The sequence below is a fragment of the Dromiciops gliroides genome, chromosome 4, assembly GCF_019393635.1.
Source record: "Dromiciops gliroides isolate mDroGli1 chromosome 4, mDroGli1.pri, whole genome shotgun sequence".
NCBI classification, from domain to species: Eukaryota; Metazoa; Chordata; class Mammalia; order Microbiotheria; family Microbiotheriidae; genus Dromiciops; species Dromiciops gliroides.
In genome coordinates, this window is record NC_057864.1 from 209,756,194 (window position 1) to 209,780,276 (window position 24,083).

The 24,083-nt window shown below is 34.6% G+C and overlaps 1 protein-coding gene across 1 annotated transcript in view; it reads right to left on the bottom strand.

Annotated features, from left to right (window-relative positions):
• CEP112 (centrosomal protein 112) overlaps positions 1-24,083 on the bottom strand; it is a 479,659-nt gene that overhangs the window by 440,186 nt on the left and 15,390 nt on the right. The window contains exons 3-4 of the mRNA XM_044003044.1: positions 23,849-24,039; positions 21,771-21,946 (exon numbers count right to left, since the gene is read on the bottom strand). Coding sequence (XP_043858979.1) covers positions 21,771-21,946; positions 23,849-24,039 — 367 coding nt within the window. The remainder of the gene's footprint in view (positions 1-21,770; positions 21,947-23,848; positions 24,040-24,083) is intronic.

Sequence of the window (24,083 nt, forward strand, 5' to 3'; positions counted from 1 at the left end):
ACATAAAATTCTAAGATGTGTTGAAATACATTACAGCCTTTTCATTTTACTATGAGATTTAAAAGATTAAAAAACACATGGTCTTTGCCCTCACAGAGCTGGAGAAGAATAAATCATATTTTTCCACAGAAGCAATGTCATCAAATTTGTGGTTATGCTCCTAGTCAAAAACTTACCTTCAAATATAACCAAAGATATAGCCAAAATGTCAGAAAAGCAAAGACTTAGTATTCACAATAATCTAAAATAGTAAAATTCTGGTCCAAGTCCCATAAAATGAGCATAAGTGTACTGAACATATTAATTATACGACTTCTATTTTCTTTTTTCTAATCTGTCACTGTAGATAGTTCATCAATGTAGGTAACTCCCAAAGTGGAAACTACCTATAACTGATGGTCTGAGAAAGTTGTCTGCAACACAGGGAGATTGAAGTAATTTGCCTGTCTTACAGGCCAGACTTGAACTTATACCTGAACTTAGGTCTTTCTGATCCTATCCATGATGTCATGCTGCATCTCTATAGTACACATTCAATACCCAAGAAAATAAATCTTAAGCATTATAAATTTGGTCTAACCAACATCTTATGCTGTATAGCAAGATAAGGTCAAAATGGGTACATGACTTAGACATAATAAGTGATACCATAAACAAATTAGGAGACCAAGGAATAGTTTACCTGCCAAATCTATGGAAAAGGAAAGAATTTATGATCAAACAAGAGACAGAGAACATTGAGATGTAAAATGAATATATTTTATTTTATTAAATTAAAAAGGATTTCCACAAATAAAAACCAAAGGGAAGCACAAAACTGAATAATCTCTAAAAAGGCCTCATCTCTCAAATATATAGAAAACTGAGTCAAATTTATAAAAATGCAAGTTATTCCCCAATTGATATATGATCAAAGGATATGAACAGGCAGTTTTCAAAAGAAGAAATCAAAGCTATTTATAGTCATATGAAAAAATGCTCTAAACCACTATTGATTGGAGAACTACAGATTAAAAGAACTTTGAGGTATCACCTCATACCTATGAGTTTGGCTAATATGACAGAAAAGGAAAATGATAAATGTTGGAGAGGTTGTGGAAAAATTGAGACACAAATCACTGTTAGTGGCATTGTGAACTGATCCAACCATTCTGGAGAGCAATTTGGAACTAAGCCCAAAGGGCAATCAAATTGTGCATACCCTTTGATCAGGCAATCACTAAGTCTATATCCCAAAGAGATCAAAAAAAGACGGGGTGGGGCAACTGGATGGCACAGTGGATAGAGCACCGGCCCTGAAGTCGGGAGTACTTGAGTTCAGGTCCGGCCTCAGACACTTAACACTTGCTGGCTGTGTGACCCTGGGCAAGTCACTTAACCCCAATTGCCTCACCAAAAAAAAAAAAAAAAAAAAAAGACGGGGTCTATTTGTACAAAAATATTTAAAACAGCTCTTTTTGTAGTGGCTAAGTAGAAATTGAGGAGATATCCATCAATGGGAGAATGACTAAACAAGTTGTGGTATATGATTGTAATGGAATACAATTATGCGATAAGAAATGACAAGTAGGGGCAGCTAGGTGGCGCAGTGGATAAAGCACCGGCCCTGGAGTCAGGAGTACCTGAGTTCAAATCCGGCCTTAGACACTTAACACTTACTAGCTGTGTGACCCTGGGCAAGTCACTTAACCCCAATTGCCTTACCAAAAAAAACAAAAAAACAAAAAACCCACCAACAACAAGAAATGACAAGTAGTATGATTTCAGAAAAACCTGGAAAGACTTCCATGAACTAATGCAAAGTGAAATGAGCAAAACTACAAAAACATTGTACATAATAACAGGAATGTTGTATGATGATCAACTGTGAATAACTTAGCTATTCTCAGCAATAGAATGATCAAGACAATTAAAAGGACCCATGATGAAAAATGCTATGCATGATGGAATCTGAATGTAAACTGAAGCATGCAATTTTTCTTTTTTTTTTATGATTATTTTTTGGTTTGGGATGTTTTTTTGGTCTGTCTTCTTTCACAACATGACTAATATGGAAATGTTTCCCATAATTGCACATGTATAACATCAAATTGCTTACTGTCTCAGGGATGGGGGACAGTAAAAAAAGAATTTTGAACACAAATTTTTTAAATGAATGTTAAAATTGTTTTTATATGTAACTAGGAAAAAGTGAAATATTATTCAATAAATAAATTTTGTTTAAAATTAATATGATACTTCAATACTTTAACAATCCATGATTTCATCTATGGGAGTACTCAATGCAAATCACAATCCATCTGTGCCTTGGAAGATAGTCTTTGTGAACTACCGTGGTAGAATAAAATTGGTATAGCAAATAGATCCTTTGACTTGGAAAAAGGAGGATCTTAGTTCAAATCCTGCCTCAGACACTTACTAGCTGTGCAACTCTGAACAGAACACTCAGTCTCAGTTTCCTCATCTGTAAAATGGGGATAATAATAGCACCTAGCTCATAGGGTTATTGTTAAGAACAAAAGAGATAATTGGGTAAAGTCCAAATCCTAAGGCATTATATAGATGTTAGCTATTATTATTTTTATCACCTGAAGGCTAATTTAACTAGGCTGCCTTGGATGATAGGGATATAACCTTACCATTTTGATAAACTTGATAGAATTTTATCTTGTACTTTGTAGCTCTAATCTTCAAGGACTAAAGCCACCCCTAGATTCCAATGAAATGCTGAAAGCTTTTATGGAGAATATTGCCTACTATAAACATTAATTAATTTCATTAACCATTTTACATGTCTCCCAGAATGCAGAGGATTTAGGGGAAATTATTTGGATGACTTTGGTCTCTTTAAAAAAAATTGGAAGAAAAAAAAAGGCTGTCAAGGAAATTGATGCCATTTCTCCCTTGGATGATTTCTTTGGAATAAGTAGGATGTCCTATTAATATTTGTTGATAATGATATTATTCCCTCTGGAGTAAAAAGAAAAGCATTTGCAAAAGAATGAGCTGATCAAGTATTTATTGCCTTCTTTGCTCTCTTCCGTTTATTCAAAGGTGAAATGGAACAACTCAAACCAAAGCACTATCAGCAGAGGAATAGTACATACGTACAGTCAAGCCACACATTTCCTCCCACTCCTCTCTGCTAACAAAGGTACCACCTAGAGGCAGCTAGGTGGCACAGTCGATAGAGTACTGGCCCTGGAGTCAGGAGTATCTGAATTCAAATCCGGCCTCAGATACTTGACACTTACTAGCTGTATGACCCTGGGCAAGTCATTTAACCCTAACTGCCTCACCAAAAAAAAAAAACCCAACAACAACAAAGGTACCACCTAGTCCAAGTCCTCTCACAGGGAATACTGCAATAATTTAATTGGTCGGCCTCAAATGTTTTACTCTACAACTCGTTCTCTGAACAGCTGCTAATGATTTTCCTAAAGTTCATGCCTGATTCTTTCACTCACTTATAGGATCAAACACCTTTGTTTGGCATGTAAAGTCCTTCACAACCTGGCCCCAGAACTCCTTTTCAATTGTATTATACATTACTCTCCCTTACTATCCAACCAAACTGGCTTCCTTACTGTTTCCCACGTGTAATACTCCATCTCTCCTCTCTGTGCCTTTGTATTCTCTTTCCTCCATGACTAAAATGCATTCCCTGCTTCACCTCTGCCTCTTCAGGATCCCTCGCTTCCTTCAAAACTAAACTCAACCACCACCTTCTGCATGAAAACTCTGCTGCCCTACAACTGCCAGCACCTTTCATATTTCTTTTTATTTTCCAAATCACCTCATGTTTATTTTATATATTTTATATATACTAATATATATATTTCCCCGATAGAATGCAAGCTTCTTGAGGGCAAAGGCTGTTTCATTTTTGTTTTTGTATTTCCTGTCCCTGCACAGTTCCTGAAATATGCTAAGTAATGCTTATTGATGGTCATTCTTGGTTTTTTAATTAAATTTCATTCAATTAAAAAAACTTTTTTTCTCTCCCTCCCACCCAACCCCCATTAATGGGGGGGGGGGAGGGAAAATAAAACCCTTTGGACAAATATGTATTGTCAAGGAAAATAAAATTCCCAAATTAGTCATGTCCAAAATACATGTAGGTCTCATTCAGTGCCCCAACGCATCTCTGTCAGGAGGTACACAGCCTGAAATAATGTTTGGTTATTGTGTTGATTAGAGTTCTTAAGTCTTCCAAAGTTGCTTGTTTTTACATTTTTACTGTATACATTTTTTCCCGCTTCTGCTCACTTCACTCTGCATCAGTTCATACATCTTCCACAATTTCTTTGAAATCATCTGTTGTTATTTCTCACAGCACAATAGTGTTCCATCACAATCATATACCATAACTTCACTACTGAATATCAACAATAAAAAGTGGAAAAAATAAGTTTACTTGTAAAGTGCTTCCCGATGTCATTTTAGATCACTTGCACAGTCCAAATTTCTCAGTGAAGGCAAAATACTTCAATACCTTGTGAATTATACTGTTTGTACATTTAATTAAGCCCCTGAACAGTATGGTGTCCTTAGTGAAATCTATAATATGGTGTCTTAGTAAAATCTATAATTATTCAAAAGAGATTCATTTTCCCATGTGAAAAGTTAGACCAAAGTGGATTAAGTTCAACATGAGAAAATTTCCTAATGCCTTTGAAGAAACTTTGTTGTTCTCTCCTTCAAAACTCTACCTTTTTAAGACCATTATTCTCCCTGCTTTAAAACACAGTACACTATGAGTTGGAAACAAGCTCTCAGAAGAACCAAAATTGCATGTGACACAAAGGGCAATGGAAAGATAAATGAAGGAAAGAGACAGGCCAGGTATATTACCAAATATAATGTCTGTGAAAATAGTATAAAGGACATCATCAAAGATATTACTTTATCATCAAGGATATACATGACCAGAAAAGTAGGAAAGTCATCTGGAATATATGAGAGACCATAGATGGACTATGTATACAGCAGTACAGATGAAGGCATATAGTATATTCAGTGGATCTTCTATAGAAGAATTATAGAGGCCATGAGTGACAATCACAGAAGACAGGGAAGCCTATTTGCCACAGTGGAGGAAGAATTCACATCAATGAGATCACAAATACATCTAAATAGATACATATTCACAGAATTTGAGAGCTGGAAAGGGCCATAATTAGTCTAGTCCAACCCACACCCAAAAGGAATCCCAACTATAACACAACTGACAAGTAGTTACCCAGTCTCTGCTTGAAGCACTCAAAGTGGGGAGAGAGGAGAGAAACCTGTTGAGAGCTCTAATTATATGGAGCTTGGGATAGCTCTAATTATTAGAAGTTTTTCCTGAAATCAAACCTAAATTGACATCTTTGTAATTTCTACCCATTACTCCTGATTTTGCCCTCTAGGGCCAAATATAATGAGTCTAATCCCTTCTCTACACTTGGTAGCCTTTGAAGACATTTAATGTTCTCTCTCACACCCAAAAACCTTCCCTCAAACAGAACATTCCAATTCCTGACTGGAACTTTTCCCTGGTTGTCCCCCATGGTTTCACTGACTTCCTTGAGGACTCAGCTCAAATCCCACCTTCTAAAAGAGACCTTACCTAGGCAACTCCACTGCCAGTACTGCCAGTACCTTCCCTCATAGATTATTTTCCATTTAAACTATACATTTTGTATGAACCTAGGTTATTTTTATTTACACGTTGTCTCTCCCATTAGAGCGTGAGCTTCTTGAAGGCAAGGACAATATTTATGTCCCTTTTTAATTCCCAATGTTTAGCCCAGTAACTGGCCCATAGTAAATACTTAATAACTGCTTGATGATTGAGTGAATTACATAGAATATTTTAAATATTAACCACTCATTTAATTATTGCAGGCACATAAAATTATTTTAGTGTCTTGAAAGAATTAGTGAGCTCGCTGGCACTTTAAGATAACAAAGGAAAAAGAAAAACTGGTCAAAACAGAATCCAATAAATGTCTTAGATTTATAGGATCATATATGTATATATAATATATAATATATACATATATATATGCATATATAAAAATACACAGAGAGAGAATTGAAAAAGATGTTAGAGACCATTTAGTCAAATCCCCTCATTTTACAGATTAGAAACTGAGGTTCAGGGGTGCCTAGGTGGCGCAGTGGATAGAGCACTGGCCCTGGAGTCAGGAGTACCTGAGTTCAAATCCAGCCTCAGACACAAAACACTTACTAGTTGTGTGACCCTGGGCAAGTCACTTAACCCCAATTGCCTCACATTAAAAAAAAAAAAAGAAACTGAGGTTCAGGAAGGTAAAATGACTTGTTAAAGTTCATAGGTAACAAGTAGCCTAGATAATTATGGAAAGGTAACAGAAAATATCCCACTGTGCATAACAATGTGCAAAGAACCATCTTTATTTTAGGTCCTGAATAAATTGTTTGTTTAGAAATAATCTAAAATTTTAAGTTTAGTACAGTATGAATGAAGTGAGGGGTGGGGAGGTGGGGGAGAAAGAATATGGTAACCTCAGAATACTTCCAAACAGAATTTGGATTGAGGTTCCATATTTTCTTTCATAAGAAGAATGAAGGTAAGACATACTCACCATTGCTACTGAATAAAAGAGTCCTTTAAAAAAGGCTTCAAAAGAACTCTGCATCTTTAATAATATAAAAAGGCTAGGACACAAACAGCATAATCTAAAATGCCATTAGAAATACTTCACATACAAAAAGGTCTAAGTAAAGTAGGATTTTATAAAGTGATCAAAAAAGAAACACTAAGGGGGAAAATCTTTTAAGATTAAAGAAGGCTTTCAAAGGACAAGTTGAAGTGGTTGTAAAATTTATGAGGCAGCATTAAACTTCAGTTCTAAGTAACACTAAATTATTCACTATAAAAACATACATGTGTCAAATATTATAAGCCTCTTAAACTTTTTAAAAACAATTTCTTGCAGAGTTGATTGGAGGTGTTAGGTCAACATTAAAAGATACCAACTTTTTACCTAAGTCCATCATGACACAATATAAAAGAGGTAAATTTAGAAAAAGAATATTCTAACACAGCTATTTGTAAAACTATAGAAAAAGCTATCATACCAGCATGATGAAGTTGAGTAAAAAGAACATTGTTAGATTTAACCAGAGAAATTATTGCTTTCATCAAATGTGAGTTCTGTAAAATACTAACAAAGTTATGTTGCTTTTCTACCTTCATACATGGTAACCTGCTAGTGCAGGATCAAAAATTAAATAATTTAGAAAACATGTAGGCAAATGTATTCTGAAAAGTTAATTATTTGCCTAATTACTTCATGGTAACTAGTATGTTTATGCTAATTACTATTAATGACTTGCCTTCTTAGCTGGTCCACAAGTAAATTAAGCATGTCTTTCCTAAAATCTTTTGTTGATTTTTTTTACTTATGATCTATCAGATACTGATCATTGACTAAAATAACTCCTGAAATCTATTCACTGATGTAATAGAGTGGAAAGAATATTGGAACTAAAATCAGAAGACCTGGGTTCAAATATTTCCACTGCTACTTACTGTGTGACCTTGAGGAAATAATTTTTTTTCTGGACCCATATCCTCATCAAATGGGTTTGAACTAGATAATCTCTAAGGACCATTCCAGAAACCTATAATTCTATATGAAAGGAATCTTCCATATAACAAATATAATAAACAATAATTAAGCTCTTTTGTGGTTCATTTCTAATTCTCCAAATTTACTTCATTTTTGTATAGCTATCTCAGTGATAAAAACTAGAGGCAACATGACATAATGGATAGAGGATCAGCCTTAGATTCAGGAAATGCATAGAACACATTCACTGAGTGCCCATGGATTATTCATTTAGCCTCTCAGAAACCCAAATAACTCTCTAAAATTCTAAGTTTCAGAAGTTTCCAATCTGGTGGAGAATGCTTTTGCACAGGGAGGTCCCCACACTGATGAAATCGTAGTACTGGACCTCTCCCAAAGAACAGTAAACTAAAATTACACATTACTACTTGATCATATACAGATGACTTAAGGGAGCTCTACAAGTCATAAATTAGTGAACTCTATCAAATGCCTAAAGCACAACTATGCTACACATACAATTCTCAAAACCTGAGAAAAAAAATACATTCTATCAAATTTCTTTTATGAGACAAAAAGAGTTTTAATACCTAAACCAGGGAAGGACAAAGCAAAGAAAGAGAACTATGGAACAATATCACTAATAAATATTTATTTAAAAATTATTAAATATTTTATATTATTTTATTGTATTATATATTATTTTGTCATACGTTATATTGTATTATGCATTATAATATATTATTAAATATACATCATTTAATTATATTTGTCTAACCAGATTAGACAATTAAAATACCTTTAAATTTATGAAAATTACATCAGGGGCAGCTAGATGGCACAGTGGATAAAAGCATTGGCCCTGGATTCAGGAGGACCTGAGTTCAAATCCAGCCTCAAACACTTGACACTTACTAGCTGTGTGACCCTGGGCAAGTCACTTAACCCTCATTGCCCCACAAAAAATAAACAAACAAAAATAACATATCATCCCCTCCAATTAAGCTAAATGTAAATATTCTTCTGAGTTAGCTTTTTTCTCCTAAAAGAAATTCATCATGTCCATCTATTCAGTATAGCCTCTAAATGCTGTCCAAATTTATCTATTAATGTATATCTCATTCACTTAGAAAAGAAATTTCTATTATTTTTCTTTTATTTTTTCAATTATGTTTTATTTTATATTTCTATTATTTTTATTTGAAGAATATGGCTTAGGGGGCAGCTAGATAGCAAAGTGGATAGAGCACCGGCCCTGGAGTCAGGAGGACCTGAGTTCAAATCTGACCTCAGACACTTAACACTTACTGGCTGTGTGACCCTGGGTAAGTCACTTAACCCCAATTGCCTCACCAAAAAAAAAAAAAAAAGAATGAAGAATATGGCTTAGATGTTAAATCTGATTAAATCAAGATCTCATTTCCCTACCAATTATAGTACTTCAAGTTAATAAGCTTACAATAATTAGTATTAAAAACTACAACTAAAATCACCAAAAACCTCAACAAGATTTTTCGCATTAAAGGCAATTCAATTAGTAGGCTAGAGAAGAAAAATTCAATGATCTGCTTAAATGACAACAATTTTATCTCTCACCCAAATAGTTTTATTTTCAAAAAAAAAAAAAAAAGTCATTAAGTGAAATTTGAAGAAAAATTTCTCGGCTATTTTTTTCTCAAACTTTACCTGTACTTAGGATGACGATGAAAGAACCCACACAACCAGGGCAAGTTGGATAGTTAAGACCTTCCTCCTACCCCTATCCAGCCACTCATAGTCATCATTCCTCTTCTGATTAAGGCAAATGAATGCTGAATAAGACAGCCAGACAAAATCATTTATTTAATTTGTAAATCAGCTAGCTCAGCTGCTTCAACTTCTTTACCATCAAAATGCTTATGAGGACAAGAAAAGTTCTGAATTTGCTATAGTCAGGCTTCTAGCTCAGATGAATAAACAAACTAAAGTCACCCTCTTAATTCTCCTATGAATGCAAAAATATTGCCTCCTATAAGCTTATCAATTCATTTCCTTTTATTTTTCTCAGGGTGTTCTTTATGTTTTATCCCCTGTCCTTGTCATTTTAGGTTTTGCTTTCCCTATCAAAGAATATCACAGGTCCTGGGTCTCTTGCCTTATGCTCATTTCTTCTTTTTTTACCATAATGACTGAAGTCTGAAAAACACGTAACTAGACCAGATCAACTGAAGAGACATTTAAAAATGTAAAATATACCATTAATTATCTGACTATAGAGAAAACTTTAAAAAGTCATAGTGGGGGGGCAGCTAGGTGGCGCAGTGGATAGAGTACTGGCCCTGGATTCAGGAAGATCTGAGTTCAAATCTGACCTCAGACACACTTACTAGCTGTGTGATTCTGGGCAAGTCACTTAACCCTCATTGCCCTGACCAAAAAAAAAAAAAACCAAAAAAAAGTCATAGTGGGCAATAAAATGGTTCTTTAAATATGGGCAAATGTTTAAAAAATACTATTTCTAATTTCTAAACTAAGAATAAAAAGCTTATAACCTAGCACATAAGCCTTATAAAGTTTACAGTTTATGAGTAGAATTAGTATCAACTGGCACTGTAGAGGGGCCAATAAAACTTTAACTTTTGCAATGTTTTCTGTAATATCTCATCTCTAAAGTACTAAACCTTCTTCTTATGTGTATAAGGATATGTTTTTACTTTTTAGAATTCTGTAATTGCAGGTGCTATGTTTTTTGGCTTTGAGGAGTAAAAATGAACCAATATTATTTATTTTAGAAAGATCTACATGCATATGATCTTTGTGTATGAAAAGTATATTTTCATAGCTCCTTTCCTATCCTCCTCACCCCCCTGAATCACTTAACATTTCACATGTAGAATCCCAAAGGAAAAAAAAACATAAGCACTGCTATAAGAGCTTTGATTCTTCACCTGAGAGAAAAATCCAAAATCATTCTCTTGGCGATTGCCAAATAAGAAAATTGGCATATGTACCAGAACCGCTGGTTGGTCCTTGCTTCTTGCTTTAACCCCTAAAACCAGGCAAGAATGAGTTCCCACTTTTCCTAATAACTTCATGGATAAGTGTCTATCTAGGCCCAGATAGCACTAGACAACCTTGAATAAATCAAGGAACATTCCATTTTCATACTCTCATCCTCCTCAACCAATTACTTTATTCCAAGTATCCCAAGTATAGATCTTAAAGTTGCAGCAGATAACATCTTTCTTCATGAATAACCATCCTGGAATCCAAGGAGAGGAAGGTATGTCCAAAACACACATCACAGATGGGATTTTTTCCTTTACAAAAATGGAAAGCTGAGAAGCCATATTGGTAGCTGCCATGCAACCACACTTAGAGAACTGTCATACCATTGCCTAAATCCGGACAAAGATTTGAATGCCCAGAGTATCCCATTCCTATTTCCTGCAAGCTTTAAAGAAAATCCATTAATAAAGCTACTTTAGACGTGAAAGTCTTCTGTGTAAATTACCTTTTCCTCTCCCTAATGTTAAAGCAGGGGACAACATAATCAATTACTTAGAGTGTCACTTGCTACCAAATGAAGAAATTGAAACAAACAGGAAAAAACTGATGAATTATCCTCCTTCTTGTAAAATTCCTAAAACTGAAGTAGCCAATTGCTACTACAGCAGGAGATTCTAATTTATTCTAAAATTTTTAAGCCTAACACAATGAGAAATAAAAAGCTTATATTAGACATACTTTTTACCCTCACAGAACTTAAAGTCTATGAGAGGGACAAATAACCAGTTCAAATAACCATAGTCCCTTACTTAAATGGATCTGTGACCTCATCAATGTGTCTATCTTCAACAATACAAATTGTTATCCAACCATACATTTTCACTCTAGATAACTTTTACCCACATGCTCCCACAAATCCTCCATTGAAACTCCATCAAAAACACTGGCTCGTAACTCTAGTTCTCTTGACATCCCATGAATACCAATGGAGCACAAAGGCTGCCACTCATTTGATGATCAACCCTCACCTCCATTCCACAAGGTACCTTCTTTTCTAATTCCTCTTGCCATATCATTTACACAATTGCTATTATGTATTATAGCCTATTATCCATGTACTTCTCTTGTGCCCTTTAGATGACCCTCAAATTTAATTCTTTGAAAACTCTAGAACCAAATCTTCTGGGGTGAGGCAGAAAAAAGACAGAGGACTCAGTGAAGAAAAGGCAGAAAATCACCAGAGATCTCTCAAATGTACCTCCAACAAACTTTAAATAATGCTTCAAGACAAATTCTGGGGTGGCAGAATCCACAAAAGGACAGAGTGAAACAATTTTCCAGTGCAAGACAACTTAGAAGCTCAGCAAGAAAGGTCTACTGCACTGGGGTGAGAGAGAAGCACAGTCCAGCTCAGGCTGAACCAGCAGGAAACCAATGACAGGCTTTGGGGGCAATTGGGAGCAGGAGCTCTCAGTCCACAGATGGTAAGGGGTTTGGCCAGCTGGTCAGAAAATTATAGGGGTCCCTTTGCTGGCATTGGGTGCAGAATTCTGATTCAGGTCACAGCCCTGGGTCACATTAGCATGGTGAAAAGGAGCAATAGCACGCCAGAACTTGCAACCTCAGCATAACAGGGACCCTGATCACAGTTCCAAGGCAAAAAGGAGTGCTTATGGTCTCTCACAAACTAGAGCACAGGCCAGGCAAGTAACATATGCCCTTAGTTCATACCACCTTGGAAGAACTGAAACCCCCAGAACTAGCTTTGAAAATAGCTACATAAAAAAACCTGAAGCTTGGGACCATGCCTCCTCTACCCAGGAGCAGAGCCCAACTTTAATATAAAACTAAAAGTCAAGAAATAAGCTAGAAACTGAGAAAAAAAGAACCTAAACATAGAAAATTACTATAGTAACAGGAAAGATCAAAACACAAACTCAGAGGAAGACAACAAAGTCAAAACTGCTCATCCAAAACCTCAAAAAAAAAAGTGTGAATTCATCTCAGGCCCAAAAAGAATTCTTGGAAGAGCTCAAAAATGAATTTTAAACTCAAGTATGAGAAATAGAGGAAAAATTGGGAAGAAAAATGAGAGTGATGCAAGAAAATCATGAAAAAAGCATCAACAGGTTGGTAAAAGAGGCACAAAAAAAATCCAACAAAGAGAAGAATGCCTTAAAAAGAAAAATTGGCCAAATGGGAAATGATATACAAAAATTCACTGAAGAAAAGAACTCCTTAAAAAGCAGAATTGGTAAAATGTTAAGATGTACAAAAATTCATTGAAGAACTTGCAAAATGTAGAATTGGCAGAATGGAAAAGGAGGTACAAAAGCTCAATGAAGAAAATGATTCTTTAAAAATTAGAATTGGACAAATGGAACTTGTCAAGAAGCAATAAAACGAAATTAAAAGAATGAAAAAAATAGAAGAAAATGTTAAACATCTCATTGGAAAAACAAATCAACTGGAAAAGAGAATGAGCAGAGATAATTTAAGAATTGTTGGACTACCTGAACACTTTGATCAAAATACAAAGACCCTAGAAATTATTATGGAAAACTGCTCTGATATTCTAGAACCATAGAGTAAAATAGAAATTGAAAGAATCCACCAATAACCTCCTGAAAAAGATATCAAAATGAAAACTTACAGGAATATTCCAGATCTCCCAGGTCAAGGAAAAAATATTGCAAGCAGCCTGAAAGAAACAATTCAAGTATCATAAAGCCACAGTCAGGATAACACAAGATTTAGCAACTTCTACATTGAAGGAAGGCTTGGAATATGATATTCCAGAGGGCAAAGGAGCTAGGATTACAGCTAAGAATCACCTACCTAGCAAAACTATGCATAATCCTTCAGTGGGGAAAAAGATGGACATTTAATGAAACAAAGGACTTTCAAGCATTCCTGATAAAGAGACCAGAGCTGAATAGAAAATTTGACTTTCAAATACAAGACACAAGAAAAACACAAAAAAGTAAACAGGAAAAAAGAAATCATAAGGAATTCAATAAGATTAAACTATTTACATTCCTATATGGGAAGATGATACTTGTAACTCCTAAGAACTTTCTCATTATTAGAGCAATTAAGAGGAACATACATAGACGGGAGACACAGGTATGAGTTGAAAATGATGGAATGGGGGCGGCTAGGTGGCGCAGTGGATAAAGCACCGGCCCTGAAGTCAGGAGGACCTGGGCTCAAATCTGGCCTCAGACACTTAACACTTACTAGCTGTGTGACCTTGGGCAAGTCACTTAACCCCAATTGCCTCACTAAAAAAAAAAAAAAGAAAATGATGGAATGATCTCAAAAAAATTAAATTAAGGGGTGAGAAAGAATAATGATCAGGGTTAAATAGATTACTCCTCCCAATTGGGTATGAAAGCTATTCCCTCCATGAGCCCACTCCAATGAGATCAGGGTCGGTCCCTGAGCTAATTCTGTGTTCTAAATTTTTCTTCCTCCCTCCCTCCTCAACCCTCTCTATGAGTTCAAGCAATTCAATATATCATACCTGTGCAGTAATGCAGAACATCTTCATCTTCCTTGAAAATGTTTTGCTTTTTACTGTTCTCTCCCCCAATCTGCCCTTTCCTTCTTCCCTTCCTCCCCCCCTCCCCTTTTTTCCCTCCCCCCCCTCAGGGCAAAAATATATTACTATGCCCACTTGAGTATGTAAATGGGAATTTTTCCATGAGTATTCATGTATAACTTATTTTGAATTGCTTGAGTTCTTGTGGGTGGGGGGTGGAAATGGAGGGGGGAAGAGAAGTTGGAACACAAAGTTTTTTTTTAAATGATGTTAAAATTTTGTTTTTAAAATAAAATTCTATTCAGTAATAAAAAAAGACTTAAAAAAGAATAATGATTAGGGAGAAAGGGGAAGAGGTAGATTGGGGCAAATTATCTCACAAAAAAGGAGGCATGAACAAGCAATGAAAGGGAAGATGAAGAAAGTGGGTGGGAGTGTTTGAACCTTATTCTTATCAGAATTAACTCAAAGAAAGAGAAAAGTACACAAGAAGTTGGGTACAGAAATCTATCTAACTCTTCAGGAAAGTAGATGGGGAAGGGAACAAGAAAAGGAGGTAGGGACTGATATAAGGGTAGGTAGATTAGGGGAAGCAGTAGACAGAAGAAAAATACTTTTGAGGATGGACAGGGTAAAAAGAGAGAATAGGATAAATAAGGAAAATAGGATGGAGGAAAATACAGTTAGTAGTCATAACTGTGAAAAAGTTTACAGCAAGTATCTCTGATAAAGACTCGTTTCTCAAATATATAGAAGGCAGATTCAAATTTATAAAAATAAGAGCCATTCCCCAATTGATAAATGGTCAAAGGATATGAACAGGAAGTTTTCAGGTAAAGTAATCAAAACTGTCTATAGTTACATGAAAAATTGCTCTAAATTACCATTTATTAAAGAAATGCAAATTAAAACAACTCTGAGCTACCACCCCACACCTATCAGACTGGAGGAGATGTAGGGAAATTGAAATATTAATGCACTATTGCTGGAGTTGTGAACTGATTCAAATATTTTGGAGAGCAATTTAGAACTATGCTCAAAGAGCTATATATAACTGAGCCTACCCTTTGATTTAGAAATACCACTACTATATCTTTATCACAAAGAGATTTTTAAAAAAGGAAAAGGACCTATATGTTGAAAAATATTTATAACGGCTCTTTTGTGGTGGCAAAGAATGGAATTGCTGACCAAGTTATGGCATGTGATTGTGATAGAATACTATTGTGCTATTATAAGAAATGATGAGCAAGATGCTCTCAGAAAAACCTGAAAAGACTTACATGAACTGAAGCAGAGTGAAGTAAGCAGTACAACAACAGTATACACAGTTATTTTCAGCAATACACTGATCCAAGACAATTCTGAAGGACTCATGATGAAAAATGCTATCCATCTCCAGAGAAAGAACTGATAGTGTCTGAATGCAGATCAAAGCAAACTTTTTATATATTCTTTATCATTCTCAGGGAAGGGGGGTGGTGCAGTGGGGTTTTTTTGGTGTTTTCTTTCACAACATGACTAATATGGAAATGTTTTACATGACTGCACACATGTACCTATATCAAATTGCCTTCTCAATGAGAGGGAGGCAAGGAATGGAGAGAGAATTTGGAAATAATTTTTTTAAACGAATGTTAAAAAAAGTTTTTACATATACTTAAGAGAAAATAAAATATTATTACTTTTTTTAGAAAACTGTAGGATTTCATTAACTCCCAGCCAGACAATATCACCAGAGGGACAATGCAGGATTTTTGTTTCAGGGAGACACAAGGAAGGTCATCAAAAACATTGTGTAAGTCTCTTGAGGCAATTTAACCCACTCTCCTCTTCAATTGTAGGCCAAGCGCACTGTCTATGTACAATGTCCAAAATAAATGAACCGATAGACTAATTTTATGAGGTTATCCACCAAATTGCATATCATGGCCTAGAAAATAGGGCATTCTTCATTTTTATCATTTTTACTGGGTGAATTGTTAGGCCAAACTCATTTGAATGATTACAAATCTCATACAGGAAGCTCTTCAATATTCAAGTGCTTGATGATTTCTTTAAAATAACATTTGCAAATGGCATCTGGAAAACCTCACTATCTATAAAGTATCTAGACCACCTCCATAATGATGGGAAATACTTTTGGTAAGCAATATTTCCTCCTTCATGACTAACTTGATTTTAATAATCAGAGGCTTGGGGCAGCTAGATGGCGCAGTGGATGGAGCACTGGCCCTGGATTCAGGAGTACCTGAGTTCAAATCCGTCCTCAGACACTTAACACTTACTAGCTGTGTGACCCTGGGCAAGTCACTTAACCCCAAATGCCCCGCAATAAACAAACAAATAAATAAATAAATGAATGAATGAATGAATAAATGAATGAATAAATAAATGAATGAATGAATGAATGAATGAATGAATGAATAAATAAATAAATAATCAGAGGCTTACTAAACAACATTATCTTGTTGTACTTCTCAAGGAATGTTGTATGATTTTGACATATTCATCGAAGATATCTTGTTAGACAAAAACTTAAAGATATCCTTTTGCTCTACTGAATGAAATGTATTTTGGGTCATTTTTTATAGTCAACTAACACTAAGCACAGTGGGACCCTGTATATTATACAGCTTTTAGCAAATTTTGTAACTGCAAAGACATGATCTGCTACAGAATGTGTTTGAAAAATCCACCTGTTTTCATATCTTAATTAAGTATTCCTTCAATGCATGTGTACTTTAGTCTCATGAAATTTTGATAACTATGGCAAAAAAAGCAAATTAAGTCAATAGTAATTTGCCTTTGGTCAAGATGCTTTCCAAGCCTTTGATTCTATAACTTCTTTCAAACACACTCATAATTGACCTCTTGATGCTCTCAACTTCATTCCCAGGTCAGCTCACTCCAGGAATTCTCTACCTCCTTTACAGCAGCCTTTCCCTCAGATGCCCTGAAAAGAACTAAAACTAAGGGGGTACCCATCAACTGAATAGTGACATGAATGTAATGGAATACTCCTAAGTTATAAGAGACAGCTTCAGAGAAACCCAAGAAGACTTGTATGAACTGATAGAGTGAAATGAGCAGAACCAGAATAATTTCTACTATAAAACTGATACTATAAAAATAAACAATTCTTAAGGACTTGAGAACTCTGATCAATGCAATGATCAACCATGATTCCAGAGGACTAATGATGGAGAATACCACCCACCTCATGAGAAAAGGGCAATAACACAGAGGAGACATATAATTTTGGATATGAATCTGACTGGCTATGCTTATTTGTTATAAGGGTTTTGTTTTTTGTCTTTGTGGTAAAAAGAGAAATGCTTAATGACTGCTAAAAAAGAAAAAAAAATTTTTTTTAAAAAAGGTACCCGCATGCTAGGGCATCCTGCCTACTCTTCTGACTGGTTAGCCCCTAGCCTGTACTACCATTTCTTGAGGGGCCCCAGGCATTCTCACTTCAATACCCATTCAGCTGACTCCTAGACTTCACCTCCTTTCAGTAGCCTTGCCCCTATGCAGGTACCTTCCCTCAACCCCACCTTGCTTTCCAGTTCCCTTTTATATTATCTCCCCTTATAGGAATGCAAGTTCCTTCAGGGTAGGGACAATTTTGTTTGCTGATTTGGGTCCTCATTGCCTTTAGTAGCTATCTATCAAAAATGTACCACCTCCAGCACAGATCTCTTCTATGTAACTGTAGTCTAGTCTACCTATTATTCTCATTTTTATTTTCTTTGGTACCACTGCTACTTCTCATGTAGGACACAAGTACCTGTGAGGTTAGGGTGAAAATACTACAGATCCATTGTCAGTAATGAAAAAAAAATTAATAACACCATAAATTTAAAATTAGAAAGGACCTCAAAAGTCACTGAGTCTAACTCCTTTATTTTATCAATGGAGAAACTGCAGTTCAGGAAAATTAAGTGAGTTGAAAAATTAATCATTTAAATGTGGATCCTCCAGTATAATACTCTATCCACTATACCATGTTTTATAAAAAAGTCTTTATAAAGTCAAAGCTATCTATTGCCATATGAAAAAATGCTCTAAATCACTACTGATCAGAGAAATGCAAATTAAAACAACTTTGAGGTACCACCTCACACCTATCAGATTGGCTAATATGACAAAAAAGGAAAATAACAAATGTTAGAGAAGCTGTGGAAAAATTGGAACACTAATGCATTGTTGGTGGAGCTGTGAAGTGATCCAACCATTATGGAAAGCAATTTGGAACTATGCCCAAAAGGCTATGAGACTATTCATACCCTTTGACCCAGTGGTACCACTGCTAGGTGTGTATCCCAAAGAGACCATAGAAAAGGGAAAAGGACCCACATGTACAAAAATATTTATAGCAGCTCTCTTTGTGGTGGCAAAGAATTGGAAATTGAGGTAATGCCCATCAATAGGGGAATGGCTAAATAAATCGTGGTATATGAATGTAATGGAATACTATTGTGCTGTAAGAAACAATGAGCAAGAAGAGTTCAGAGAAGCCTGGAAGGACTTATATGAACTGATGCTGACTGAGAGGAACAGAACCAGGAGAACACTGTACACAGTAACAGCAACATTGTGTAATGAACAATGGGGACAGACTTGTCTCTTCTCAGCAGTGCAACAATCCAAAACAGCTTCAAAGAACTCATAATAGAAAATATTCTCAACAATCCAGAAAAAAGAACTGTGAATTATGAATGCAGATTGAATCATACTGTTTCTACTTTTGGACTGGATTTTTTTTGTTTGAGGTTTTTCCTTGGTGCTCTGATTGTTCTTTCACAAGATGACTAATGTAGAAATATGTTTGATGTGATTGTACATATACAACCTATATCAGACTGCTTTCCATCTTGGGGAGGAGGGAGGGAAGGGAGGGGGGGAGAAAAGAAAAATTTGGAACTAAAAATCCAGTGTAAACAAATGTTGAAAACTATCCTTATATGTACTATGTAACTGGAAAATAATAAAATTAAATTTAAAAAATAAAAAAGTCTTTATAGATATTTACCACTTTTCTTCTTTGTTGTCCTTTTAGAATGGCCCTTTAATGTCCTCAGATGATTTTGCTTAGTTTGAGAACCTTGCTAATCATTTCCCACATTCCATTCATTCCTGTTGTTTTAGGAGGCAAGAGTGCTTATAATTTCCCACTATTTTCCTTCATAAGACCTTACAAACAAGTTGCTATTCTATAAACATTGTTGTCCTTGGCTTTTCTCTTTCTGCTTAGAAAAGAGATCAAATATTTGTTGGCTGATGGTTTCTAGGTTGTTTTGCTTTCACTATTGGGGGGCATTCATTTATATCAGTTAAATTTCCTTATGAAATTATGACAGTCTGTTAGTATCTATTCTTTCATCCAATTCTAATTTAATCCACCTCAACAGATTGTTTAAATAGGGCAACTAAGAGTTATCTCAATAGCATATATAGAGCTATTTTCTTCTCATTTTTATTCTTCTAGTTTGATAGATTTTGATCTTTGTTATAAACTACTGGTTATCATGGATACCTAATTTTAAAAGGGTTCTCACCTCATTAAAAAGTTGGCTTTTTTCTGGTAAGTTATAAAAGCAGTTTTCATTTTCTGTGTTATGTAGTGCTCATCACATTCACTGTCTGTCTTCAAAGTGTTTATGATATATAGGAATGCGATTTTTATATCATCTGCAAGCTCTTGGCCTCTCTCATTTATTCATGAACTATGTTTCCTGACATTTTTCAGCATCTTTACCTATATCTACTTTGCATTGAAGTCACCAAGTATGAAAGTTTATGCTGATTTAATTTAGAAAAACTTATCATGTTCTTTGTATATCTCTACTTCCTAATTTCATTGCAACAGATTTTGGTGGTCAAACTGCAGTTATTTTTTGATGGCTACAAATGCTTATCATGAGTGCTGCATGGAAAAATACATGGAAAAATGTTCCATAACATGATGGTTTGCATTGCTTTTGGATGCACAAGAAAATCAACTACACCAACCATTTTATTTGTCTCTACAAGGAGAGGTGTCCTTTCATTTAAACTCAATTTCTTTCTCTCTTATACTCTCACTATGTAAGCATGTAAAGAATATGGTTCACTACCTATAGGTTTCATCTATGTTTTTCATTAGACAGTGATTCTACATTTAGAGTATCAACACTGTCTTAAAGTGCCAAGACCTTCAAATTTGAAACCACACTTCATACTTATATTTAAGTCCAGCAATTAACCAAGTGGCCACTGGTGAAAAGGATTTACCACAGTTTTCCCACTATGACCTCTGGACAAGAAATAAGGTTTCCATTATCAGAATGGATATAGCTGGTTATCTTTTGGCTGTTCTTCAGAGCAATGATCTGGATTATTCTGCACTACTTGTAGATGTCAGAGTTTGATAAATTATCAGAATAAGATTGACTTGCAAAGCCAGATAAGAAGATCTCCATATCCTATAAGTGACTATAATAACACCTTCCTCTAGCTGTCACATGATTCATAGAGTCTTAGAACTAATTAATGGAATTCTTTGGAATTTGTATGATACTCACAATTGTATGATAACAGGTTCTGAGAAGAAAAAAAATTAATCCAAAATAAAATAGAGAAGTGTATATGTGAGATTTCTTAAATAAAAAAATTTGAAAAGAGTGAAACTGTATATCAAAGTCTGAATGTCCTCCTTGTGTAGAAGAGACATAAAACAGGGGATCAAAGAGGAGAAATATTAAAGTATCCAACTTCTAGGTAAATTAGAATCAAAAGGCCTTAATATCATAGTTGGAATAACAAGGTCATTAACCTAATAGCTATAGATTCAAGATTACTTGCCTACAGTATTCTAATAATATTACAGATAGAAAGGCCTTCTTTTATTTCGTTTTACTAATTTCGTCATTATTTGGATCACTATAATTTGCAATACTTTTCTCTATAGTCCTGTAGTCCATGAGACTATGTCACTGATTTGTTATGATATAGCATCACAAATCATCTTTACCTTTCTGTCAGATAAACACATAATAGGTACCAACCAGAAGGATATTGCAACATTCCAGGCATGAGGTGATAAGAATCTGTACCATGGTAAAAGTTGGACCATGCTCAAATATCTTAGCAATTGATTGATAAATTAATAAATCTGTGTTTTTAATAGATCTGATAAACAACACAAAGTAACTCAATTTATTTGCTTTAATAGCTGCCTTGTGAAGTAGGGTATTCCACCTCACTGGAGGTCTCCAAGTAGAGACTGGATAACCATTTGCCAGGTATGTTATAGGAAGGGATTCCATTCAGGTATAAATTGAACTAAGTAGTGCTAAATTTGCCCTTTCTAAAATTCTGTGATCCTTTTTGTTATGTAGAAAAACAATCATTTATTGAAAGTACAATATCAAAAGTTAATTCTGGTAAAGGAATACATGTACATGAATGTGTATATATGTGTGTAGTCAATAAACATCCACAGTAAAGTATAATCAGAAAGATAACACCTGGAAAGGCCATTAGCATTTTTCCAACCCCCTCAATTTACATATAATAAAAATGAGTTAGGAACTAAATAAAGAGGCAGTATATAAAAGTAGCCAGAACCAAAAAGTTTTACTTTTATGACATACCTGTGTGCAACTGTTGGTGATTGCATAAATGTAGCATCTTCATCAGATGATGAAAGTCTCCATGATTCACCTGATCTATAGTCACTTGGCCTCAATTCACTCTTTACCCAGTCTGGTAATCCCTCTGGATTTGAACATTTTGGTCTTGCTAAATTTGGCTCATCAAAATAAATGGACTATTAAAAAACAATTCAAAAAAAAATTTTAATGTACTATCATGACTCATTTATCATTTCCATTGGTTTTCAGGTTTAACAAACTTCCTTGAAAAAATTTATTTAATTTTCAAATACATTTAATATTCACCATTCAGTTAAAAAGTGAAGCCAAGAATATTATCTATATCTTAGAAGTTATGTTTTTTTAAAAAACTATTATTTACAATTAAATTTTTAACCACTAAAATTATGATATAATTATTTTCATTATATAAAAATTCTTAGCTTTACCAAAAGGTTTTCTGGAATATCCTTTAAAATTCAGAGCATTCTTTTTAAAGATTGTTAACTACTTTTAGACTTAGGACAATACAAATCTAAAGTGTCAAAAAACCTCTATCAAATGAGATTTACCACAAAGATAAAGTAGCTCTGGAATTGCAACATATCAGTGAGGAAATATGATTCAATTTATAAAAGTTCAATTTTCATACTTTTTCAGTAACGTTCAATACACTTATATTTCACATTTTTTCCATGGATGGAATGTTAAAATTGTATTTTTACTCATTAAGATCTAAGCAACTCTCATTTAATCCAACAATCAACATGTCAAATCAGTTATCACATTAAATACAGCAAAACAGTATATTCTTTGAAGAAAATTCTGCACCAATTCTCCCAAAGAGTTCCCTATTTTCTTTGCATGTATGAAAGCTTCACCTCTGTCCCCAAAACCAAGGAATTAGTCTTAATGACATTAAAATATCAAGGTAATTTATTGAATAATGATGTTTATTTCAATTTCTAGTTATATATCACCTCATATGACCACTGCTCCCAAAACTGTTGATCTTAAATTTTCATAATAAAGACACAGAAATTATGACATCTGACCCAATCTGCAGCAAGTCAATGTATGAAATTTCACTTTTAACTTTTTTAAGGAAATATATAATAAGTTTATATCACATTTTGCTAGTTGTCAAGACTTTTAAGATCCCCATTAAGAAATGTTAAAGGTAACATGATAAATTTGTTCCTTTACAGTTGTTATCATCATTGTGCCCTCTAGGTAGAGTACTCTGGCAGTCAAATTGGTTCAGCACCATAAATATACCCCCACAACCACAGCCACCACGGTTTATTTCCTACCAAAGGAAAATAAATCAGCCTGGCAATGTGGCACCTCTGACACTACAGAGCCCATATTTTCCTACAAAAACCTAACTACTGTAATATCATGGAATTTTGAGCTTGAAGTAACTTAGAAGTCTTCCTCTTTATTTAGTAAAAGCTAACAGCAAAATTAGGTTTGATGTGTTTTTGAAAGTTGATTTATAAAATGAAATCATTTGTTTAATATATCAACAGCTGTACTTTGAATTATCACAGGTTTTTATAGCACTGAATTTTATCCAAGAAAAATCACCATAAACAAAAATTAAGGTTGTGAAATGGGTAAGAAGCCATCCCTCAGATAGACTGGCACAGCTAAACCACGATCATTTTGCAAAGCTGTTCTCTAAAATTCCTCTTCTCTTTAAAGTAAAAAAAATATTAAGAGGAACATAGGTAAATATAAAAATTTTGAAGTCTTAAGTATGCATATATGAATTTACATACATGTAGATAGATATGTATTCTAACAATAATATAAGTTGGTCAAGAGACACAAAAGTTGAAAAGGAAGAAGTATCTTAAGACTAAATAACTAGAACCTAGATTTTTACCTTATTTTCTAAAAAGGGGAGAGGTAATAATACCCCAAACTCCTAAATAACCAGATTCAATAATTAAACCATTTTTGCCTCTATTTTACCAAAAGCCAGTTTAGAATACAATCTCTGCAAAAGAGATGATGTGCTAGTAATTATCCCTTCTAAAGAAATAAAATAAATATGTTTGAATGATACCCACCATGTAAGACGGTAAAGTTTTCAATGTCCCTGCTTCAGGTCGGTATGTAAAAGGACCTTCTAAAACTCCTCGTTTAAGCATATGTATTAATAGTTTTGCATACAGGTTCCGATTCTTCCTACCCATTATTCCTGTACCTGCTCCTGAAGGTTCACATAGTTTTTTAATCCAAAGTGCACACCTCTGTCGCTCTAGAAAAATAATACCCGTTACTACTATATTTTCCAGAAAATAA